This window comes from Helianthus annuus, chromosome 9, assembly GCF_002127325.2.
Source record: "Helianthus annuus cultivar XRQ/B chromosome 9, HanXRQr2.0-SUNRISE, whole genome shotgun sequence".
Lineage (NCBI taxonomy): Eukaryota > Viridiplantae > Streptophyta > Magnoliopsida > Asterales > Asteraceae > Helianthus > Helianthus annuus.
The window spans coordinates 175205665-175216311 of NC_035441.2; the positions used below are offsets into that span (position 1 = coordinate 175205665).

At 32.7% G+C, this 10647-nt stretch overlaps 1 protein-coding gene and 1 non-coding gene across 2 annotated transcripts; both read right to left on the minus strand.

The window, feature by feature from the left end:
* Positions 1 to 8737: 8737 nt before the first annotated feature.
* Positions 8738 to 8831, minus strand: LOC118482536. The gene has a single exon (XR_004868570.1). It is a non-coding gene; the product is annotated as a small nucleolar RNA snR60/Z15/Z230/Z193/J17 (small nucleolar RNA).
* A 727-nt stretch (positions 8832 to 9558) lies between these two features.
* LOC110876808 lies at positions 9559 to 10338 on the minus strand. The gene has a single exon (XM_022124969.1). It carries the CDS (start codon positions 10336 to 10338, stop codon positions 9559 to 9561), a length of 780 nt encoding a protein of 259 aa, XP_021980661.1.
* Positions 10339 to 10647: the final 309 nt, after the last annotated feature.

The following is a 10647-nucleotide window of genomic DNA, read 5'->3' on the forward strand; positions in this document are numbered from 1 at the left end:
GCAAGTCTTGTATATATATATATATATATATATATAGGGAGGTTCATTTGAGAAGAATCTTCTTGAAAGAAGAAAAAATAAATTAATCTATACCTTATATTTTTTTGATCAATGGTTGGGAATTAAGATATCATTTTTGTCCACTTTTAATTAATGTTTTAATTACTAAGGGTAATATAGACAATTTGACGTGGAATACTAATAAATATTTTAAAGAGTTACTCAAGTCTCATTAATGTCACCATAATTTTCTCCTTTACCACTATTAATGTGTTGTATCCTATACTAATTTTATTAGAAGTGACAAAATTATTTAAAAGAGTTGTGTCCTTCACATATTTTATTATGAGTCACAAAATTATTTAAATGTTTTAAAGTCCTACACATACTGTAAACATTTAAATAATTTTGTGACTCATAATAAAATATGTATAGGACACAACACAAAATTATAAAGTCTCATTAATATCACCATAATTTTCTCCTTTACCACCATTAATGCATGATTTTTTTTATTGTGTAAGGTGAATAAGTATTTTATAAGATAGACTCATTAAATTATTAGAGTTCATTAATTTGAATAGCAAAAATAAATGATAGACTCATTAAATGATTTGTTCAAATTACCTTTGTATTCTTTATTCTTTTTATTCTTAATTTGTAATTTCTTCTCATTTGAACTCTCCACTATATATATATATATACTAAAAATGACAACTATGCCCTTTTACACAATGACTAAATAAATGGTTTTAGGCTAAACTAATTAACATTCTGACTTTCTAACAGAGTGTATAATGTCTTAAAATACGTTTTGACACCTCGGACTTGTCATAGACCCAACCGACCTTCCGAACCCGCTTATACACGTATAACTAGTTATATGAACCTAGTTCTTATAAACTAGGCGTAACGGGTCTATATACTTCGAAATCACTTCAAAAATAGAATGTCAGTTAAATAACCTTTATCAAATGAGTCATTGCACTCGGACAAAGCTAAACCACATTCCATCCGGTTTACACTTAATCTAGCGAAACTAAACCTATTCCTAAGTTAACGAGTCAAGTCTAAGGAACTTACCCATGACCCGTAGACATTCTAACGGATAACTAGTTCTGTTCATTCCAGACTATAGAACCCCCCGAGATCAGAAAAAGTCAATAATACTTAGACTTGCGGCTTTTGCTAAACTAAAATCGTTATCGGTTAGAAGCTAGCTAAAGGTAAATACTCTTAACTTATTTTATTTTAAAACTTGGGGTATGGCAAATATGCCACTTGGAGCGGGTATTATATAAATGAGCCCTGTGATCTACTTATAAATATAATAACTCAGTTTAATCTGTATTACTTGATAACTGAAACAATTGGGGGTTAATGGTACCGTGTCCGGGCGTCCCGAATCATAAAATATCATGGCCATACTAAATAACGTGTCGGGGTAGGCATTCTGACTATAAGACGCGTTATTAAACTTTGGTGTGTACCTTAATCATTATAGCACTGAAAATGACCGGCTATGATTTCAGGTTCCTGACTATATGACAAGTATTGTAAAACTAGTGACAACATAAAATCTCAAGAAATATTAAATGATTACCTACGAGTTTTCTCTATCTATAAAACTCTTTTTGAAAAACTATTTTCAAAACGCGTCGGTTAATTGTATTTACCAGCGAAAGCTGACGTATTTTCAAAAAACTGAACCACATGTACTGAACCTTGATACTAGGCTAGGAAACCGGGTCGGCTATGATAAAAGCTTTGTAATTTGCAACTCCTAGCTTAATGTCTAAAAGCTCTTTTTATATTGATCCCACATGTCGGCGTGTACTTGAACGCTTGTAAACTTATATATATATATATATATATATATATATATATATATATATATATATATATATATATATATTATATATATATAGGGGAAGGATAAATCGAAAACTCACTTGAGTTGAGAAAACTCAGAAAACCTTTGTAAAAAACTCATGTAAACTCAAGAAACATTTTTTAAAAAAATAGGAAATGTAATATACATATATTTGAACATTTTTAAAAAAGAAACACAAAAAAACACCAAGTAGTTTTTTTTTTAAAAAATGTTACAAATTTCAGGTTACATAATATCTATGCCCAAAAATAATGTAACATACAAATTTTCAACATTTTAAAAAAAAAAACTAGTAAGCGTTTTTTACATTTTTTTCATAAATAGGTCCGTGTACATTTATATTACATTCCCTATTTTTTTTAGAAAAAAATAAAAATGTTACATAGGGTTTATTTGGGTTTTCTCAACTCACATGGGTTTTCGATTTATCTTTCCCCTATATATATATATATATATATATATATATAGGACAATGCTAGACAGAAAACCCTCATTTAGGTAGAAAACTCTGGAAACCCAAATCTCCCCCCATTTTTACCCAACCTCCCGACATTTTTTTTTTTGAAAAAAATTACACATGTAATATACATGTTTTAGAGTGTTTTGGGCAAAAAAAAAAAAACAAAAAAGCGCCGAAGGGATTTTTAAAAAAAAAATAATAAACAAATTTCAGTGCCTAACATGTGTTAGGCAAAAAAAGACAGAAATTGCTGAATTTTTTTTTTTAAATTATCCCTTCGGCGCTTTTTTGATTTTTTTGGCCCAAAAGTCTTAAAAACATGTATATTACATGTGTTATTTTTTTTAAAAAAAAATGTCGGGAGGTTGGGTTTTCTAGGGTTTTTTATATAGATAGGGTTTTCTATATAGCCCAACCCTATATATATATATATATATATGTATATAGGGTAGGGCTCCTAAGAGAAGTCTACCCTATATGAGAAACTTGAGAAGCATTCTGGACCACACATTTTTCTAAGCCTTTCGTAATATACACATATGTATAGTTTAAAACTGACTATATACATATATGTATATTGAGTTATACACATATGTATATAGTCAATTTTAAACTATACATATGTGTATATTACGAAAGGCTTAGAAAAATGTGTGGTCCAGAATGCTTCTTAAGTTTCTCAACTAGCCTATCACTTCTCACATGATCCTTATCCTATGTATATATATATATATGTATATGTATATATATAAGTATATATATGTAATGTAAGTATCTATAGAAAACACACTTTAATTTAGAAAACTCGGGAAACTCAAAGCTCCCGATGTTTTTTTTTTCTTGAAAAAATTTACACATGTTATATACATGTTTTTAAGGATTTTGGGCAAAAAAAAATCAAAAAAGCACCGAGTAGATATTTTAAAAAAAAATAAACAAGTTTTGGTATAACACATGTTACAAATATGTCAGATGAATGTAACATGTGTTACACCAAAACTTGTTTATTTTTTTAAAAAAATATCTACCCGGCGCTTTTTTGATTTTTTTTGCCCAAAACCCTTAAAAACATGTATATAACATGTGTAAATTTTTCAAGAAAAAAAATATCGGGAGCTTTGAGTTTCCCGGGTTTTCTAAATTAAAGTGGGTTTTCTATACATCCTTCCCCTATATATGTATATATATATATATACAAATTTTTATTAAAATTAATTACTTTTACTCAATACTTCCGCTGCATATATGTATATTGGAATTCTAGGTGAGACACTCCTACATGGCGATCCCTTGAGGTCGGGGTCGTTAACACCTTTTTGAGCAAATTGTTCTTCTTCCATACTTGATGCATGAGTAGTTGTGTTACTTTGGCCAAGAGCTCCATGATATCAATCTCTGTATCATTTTCATCATTCAACCACGTGACACAATTTTTTTTACATCTGAGCTTTCAGACCACCTGAATTTTTCTGAAGAAGTCATGTTATTTATACAATAGAAATTTTCTAAAGGATTTAAATGAAATGAGTTTATAAAGCTTTGCTATATACGGGAGGTGAAAACATTACATTACAACTGTCTATTTAGATGTAATTATTTGCCAATATGGTATAGTCTAGTTTATCAGGGGCTTTCCACTAAGTAGTTTCCTCCCGGGGAGGTCTCAGGTTTAATCTCTACTAAGTGCAAATTCAGTAAATACATGTGAGCACCACTGGGAAGGATTCGAACTTGGGGAGAGGGTTTAAAAGCTTGTTCTTGCCCTTTGAAGTAAGCTAGATACCCGCTGATCTCTCGTTAAAAAATGGTGATTTTGGGCATTAATTATCTGTGTCTTCAAAAACATTAACCTTACCTTTCAGCCGTCATTTGAGATGTATACAGAATAGTTGATTTTAGGCATTGATTATCTGTCTCTTCAAAAACCCCAACCTTACCTTTCAGCCGTTATTTGAGATATACATAGAATAGTTGATTTTAGGCATTAATATTCAATTCTTATTTGTTACGCAACAAAACAATGTGTTGCACATTTTTTAGAAGTTAGGGTGAAGGGGGTGCTCACCTAATAGGTGAGTCCCCTCTCTTACGCCAAACCAATCCCCGTGTGCCACGTCAAGTCCCCTCTTAAACTCCCCTAACACCCCAATTTGATGGCGCCACTCCCCTCTTAGGTGAATTGGTTTTTTTTTTTTTTAAAAAAAAAAAAGGAAAGCTTGTGATTGGACCAAGTCTCCCTCTCTCCTCTCTCTCTCCTCCCCTCTCTTCGGTGGCGGCACCCCCAACTTCTTCCCCGATTTCACCCCCCGCCTTATTGGCGGCACCCCCCAATTCGGCAAAACTGGTCCCCGATTAACCTTCCCGAAGGTGCCCCGCACTCCCTTACATTCAAACAAGTACTGCTCTTATATGTTCATATTTAGCAATAACAGATCTGTAATATTTGTGCCATGCCCATCACCCAAATAGTCTGAATGGAATGATGGAATAGTTATCAACCACATTTAGAGTGTTTTTTAGGTGATGCAAGTTGTCAATAATTCCAATTCAATTTGGAATATGGTGTATTGTATGTTTAGTTTTGTGTTAATTTATTAATTTTATGTGACGTTGCAGGTTTTTATTAATCTATATCTTAGTTAAGTTAATGTCTATGTGGAGATCACCGAAGTTACATTCTAAATCAACTACTTGGCGAATTTGTTTTAATACCAAATCTGTATTCATGCAATACTATATATGATAGGTATATAATGGTTGACATGTGCAGTGAGCCGTCTTTTTTACTGTTTTTTTCTTACAAACATAAACATGTGACTGATAAATTAGGCATGTTGTTTGCACCCTAAGGTACTTCAATGTTACCATGGTCACAATGTTGAAAAATTTTACAAGTGTGAAAACTATACTTGGTGAAATGTATTTACTCAACAAGCACCATGATAATAGGTTGTGGGTATCACTTTTCTTGATGGTAATGAAGTTGCTTATTATGTCACTTCTCGCCTTTAGTATGTAACATTTGACTTAATGACACAATTTATTATATTGTTTTTAAATGACTAAATTATTGTGTGAACTATTTTGATTTGTTGATTTAATTATATGCCCTTTATGTTCCATTAATTTAACTAAATCAAGAATGAAAGGTGTAATAGATAAAATAAACCATGTGAATTGTTTTTTATCTATACAAATTGGTTTCTTTTATTAATTTTATGGTATGTAGTTGGTGTGTAATGTAAGGGTATGCACTTGGGTTTGTAAGAAACATTTCGAAAGGCTAATATATCTTTTCTTGATGATTTAGACGTGTAATTTCCCTGTGTCGCTGTGCTCGTTAAATCTAAGGACTGCCATTTTGCTTTAAAGCTAGTGATTCAAATTAATAGCTTGTTAACCACTTTAGCTGATACTGTCATGGGTTTAAAAAATAAAAAAAAAATAATGCTTTTTTTTTCTTTCTTCTCTAAATTATACTTGTACTTTTTATGGACTTGTTTTTTCTCCTAATTTGTCAAAAGTAGACTGAATGTTATGGTGAGGTAGTTTTAAGTAACACAAGGGTTTATGTATATATTATTATATAATACGATATACTTCGACGCTATGGACTTAACCACCTTTTTGAATTACTTAAAAAGACATTACATTGTTTAAATAGACAAATTACTTAAACCATATACATTTTTAAACGTATTCAAAGAAAATTTACATTTCTATTTATATACATCTCGTGTAACTTTTCATATATTTTCATGCATGCCTTTACATATGTTCCTATGTAACCAGTGGCGGATCCAGCTAGTTTTTTCACTGGGTTCCTTTTCCCAAATCACACAAGGTTTACACTACAAAAAACGTTATTTTCCAAATCATACAAGGTTTACACTATAAAAAAACGTTTTTTTCCAAATCGACTGGGTTCCTGGGAACCCGGTAAACCCCTCTAAATCCGCCCTTGTATGTAACACTAAAAACACATATAATACTCTATGGATCTCAAAAGTTTTACGTTCTAAAAACCTCCTTATATTACTTAATAGATGCATTACACCGCCTCAACGCGAGACAGGTAAATTCATAGTTATCTTCTAGTTAGTTTCTTTAGTGACTTAAAAAACCTAAATTTGATTGTTTAATTAATCCACTTGTCTTTCTTTTTACATCATATTTTTTTTCTTAATTTAGTCTATTCTTACTTATATACAATATACTTTATCTGTATTTTTTAGTAGTTAAATGAAAAAGTAATCTGCATAATTATATATATATATATATATATTGATTTCGATGGACGATGAATAGTAACTTTATTTTTATAATAGTATATAGCTTTTTATTATTTTATTATTTAATATATTATAATAGTTTATTATTATATTTACTTTTAATAACATATTTTTTTAAACTCTATTTCCTTTACTTTTTTTAATAATTGTTTTTTTCTTTTTTAACATATATTAATTTATCGATTAATTTGATACTTCTTTAATAAGTTACGTTTATAACTTTTTTCGAAAAACATAAGTACGTAGTTGTGCTTGATTTCTTTCCCTGACATTCCGTTATAAGTTTTGTTAAAACGAGGTTATACTCAAAATAAAGTATTTATTTGGTATAATAAAACGGTTCGATGATAAACTAAATCGTTCTAATGATTTGACTTTCTAAACAATATGTTTTATTTTCAAATCACGTTTGTTTTTACATTATTATTTGCTCGGTTTCACTGCAACGCGCGATATGAAAAACTAGTTTGTATAAACTTGATATAGGTTTCTACGGTAAATATAGCATATTTTATAAATAACTTTTTATTTGATTATATCTTGAAAAAATAAAACTACTTAGAATATTCAATCAAATAGGCCTAAGCATTATTCCACTATTTAATGATTTTGGATATGATTTGTCTAATTGGAAGCTGATGTGTGCCATATGGTGGAGGAAAGAGCAAGGTATCAAACATTCTCATAACAAAAAAAACATATATTTGATTAAACATTTTGGTTGGACCAGCTCAAATGGTTGTGTTACTTGTTAGTTTTGGGCTCAGCCCAAGTCCTACTTGAAAATGTATGGGCCTAACATGCAGAGCGTACAAACGTCAAATTCGGCCCATTAGCCTTCAGCCAGGATCGTGTGGCCTATATTTATTTAAAGAACATGATAATTTTCGTGATTTGATCAATTACAATTTCATAACGTGATTTGTTGTTTTAAACTAAACGAAATTAATGGATTCAGTGTAAAATCCGAATTAATAGATTCAGCCTTTTATTTTATAGATAAAGAAGACAAGTAGAACATTGTGTAATAAATACTAAATAAATATATGGGACCACAAAATATTGTATCAAGGGTAACCAATTCCTTGTTGCATGATAATTCGTACTTCTAATATTCGTCATGCATGACCTATATTAGTTGACCCACTTCAACTTTAACCTAAGTACGAGGCTATGTTTCTATTCCACATGATTGGTCGTTACTGTTTGCCACACAATTATATACAATATGTATACATATAGATGCTCTTTAACGTATTAGAAGCAAGTGTAAAATATGAAAGAGACAAACATGAGGGATAACAGCTAGATGCTCATAATGTATTCTTATGTGATGAGTTGTATTGTATTTGGAACAATTATAGACTTTGTTAACAAGTCACATCCTAATCATGTTTATTACCTTCACTGCTATCTTCATGTCCAAAATAGGCTCATCACCTCCAAGTTCATAGTCCATTCTTGAGAATTCGGGGGACGTGTGCTACTAGAAAAAAATGACCCCTTAAAGAATAAACTTATATGCAAAAAATGATTTAGAGAATTGGGGGGCTTAGGCAATCACTAATTGGTCTTTGGCCTTTCACTTTTATCGCCGTGCCACAACAAATGATTTTGTTCTTTAATTGGGTTTAATATTTTAAGATTTCAATTGGATTACATAGGGTTGGTTGGGTTAAATGAAAAATGTTGGCCCTACAAAAGAACAGATAATATTCAAAAGTCAAACTTGACCTATTTGATCAAGAAACAAACAGCAAATTGAACCAGACTCCTTCCAAAGATAGTGAGGTGTTGTTCATTTTTTTTAGAGGTAAAACATCTGCAGTCTACGGACCACATCTGCATACCTCTGTAGCAGAAGAGGTGGACCATACCTCTACAGTCTACAAGAAGAAGATTGTTTGTTTTTTAACTTTTGCAAACAATCAAGAACAAACATCATAAAAAACAATCAAGAACAAACATCATAAAAAACAATCAAGAACTAACATCATAAAAGAACAGGGTAAAAAGAAACAGTCGTTTAATCTCTCGGTTATCAAATTAACAAAAACAAACAAAAAACTTATGGAATTAAATGTTAAACAAAAAGCTCATCGGATAGGAACGAAAGACCAATAAAAGATTTATAATCACAATATATTGTCATTTGAACTATGCAAATGATCATCACTTCAGCTTCTCGATTCAAATTTAAAAATTAAATAAAAAATAAAAGAGAAAAAAGACAGAAATCATAAATCACTATTTGTTTAAAAATCAATGAAAAACGATGGGCCTCATAGATTAGATTTAACAACATAGTATGATTCAGACATATCCTTGTCATTTATTTTGAATTTAATCATCGGCCAAACAAATCGAAAGTAAAAAACGGACCTAAAAAATAAAATTAAACGAACTTAAAATAATAAAGAAAACGGTGTGCGACGGCGGGGGTGGTGGAGGTGGAGGGAGGAAGCCGGCGGCGATGCAGGGGTGGTGGAGGAGAAGAAGGTTTGCTAGGGTTTTGAATGTGTGTTTTTGTGATATGAGGGTAAAAAGAAAGGGAAGAAGAGTTTTGAAGAGCCTCTCCCACATCTGCACCAATAAGAGGATTTTTTTTTGAACGACGAAAATTCTATATATATATATATATATATATATATATATATATATAGAGAGAGAGAGAGAGAGAGAGAGAGAGAGAGAGAACCCAGCAAGGAGCTGGAAAAAGAACAGTCGAAAAACACAACACCACCAACAAAAACTAGACAGACAAAAAAGAAGGAGATTACAGCAAATCAAAAATGTCGAAATCGATCCATTTCTTCCATTCCAGGGCATTCGACTTCCTCCTATGACAGATCCACAGGTATGAATCTTCCTTGATCAATTCCACGCTTCTGCTGACGGGGACAAAGGCTCCATCAAACGTTTTCTTTATTACGTGCCATCCAAATCCTCCAAACAGTAGCTAGAATAACGAGGAGCACCGTTTTCCTCCACTTACTTGAACCCGGACTATGCTTGATATACTCGAAGATAGCCGCGAGCGAAGAAGCCGCCAGCGGGAACGGGACTCTAATCCACGCAAAAATATTCCACCAAATACTTCTGGCGAATAAGCAAGAAGCAAAAAGATGATCGACATCCTCAATCCCGATCCCGCATCTATCGCACATGTTGTTCGGAATGCTCACTCCTCTTTCAATTAATCCAACTTTAGAAGCCACTTTGCCCATTAGTGCGCGCCAAGCCAGGAAGTTAACCTTCAAAGCTGCCCAGTTATTCCAATCGAACGGCTGAACAAAACTTTGAAGCGTTGTCTGATCAACAAGTTGCTTTCTAACATCCTTAACCGAGAACGGAACACCTTCAGAATTCTCGAAATTCCATTGGTCCTTCGAATCGGAGATCTGAGTCTGGTGAAGAACAGTCAAGAGGGATCCCGTTTGTACCCATTCGGACACCGACGCAGGGTTTCTCAACCAATCCCAGGCCCACTGTGTGTTGTTTCGGCCCAAAAAACAGTCCGCCACCAGACCGTTCTTGTTCTTTGCCAGCTGGTATATAGCAGGGTAACTACCTTTTAAAGTGGACTGACCGATCCAGACGTCCTTCCAGAACCGAGTACCCGACCCGTCTCCCACCTTGACTCTTAATTTGTTTTTAATGCTGATTCCTTCTTTGACTAACACCTCGTCCATAGTAGCTATGTCCTTCCAAATACCCGTTATCGATTTCTTGATGGGAACCAGCTTGCTATCGGTCCTCGATCTGTGAATCGAATAGATAACCTTAGCCCACAGTTAAGTAGGATCGTCCCTCAGCCTCCACCACCACTTAACAAGCATGGCTAAGTTAAAATCCCTAATTCCACCCACCCCCAAACTACCTCTGTCTTTCGGCTTGATTAGCCTATCCCACCGCACCCATCTCATCTTGTGCGAATTGCCATTTTTTCTCCAGATGAAGTCTCTCCGAATCCTCTCTAATCTCTTCAAAACCGACTGAGG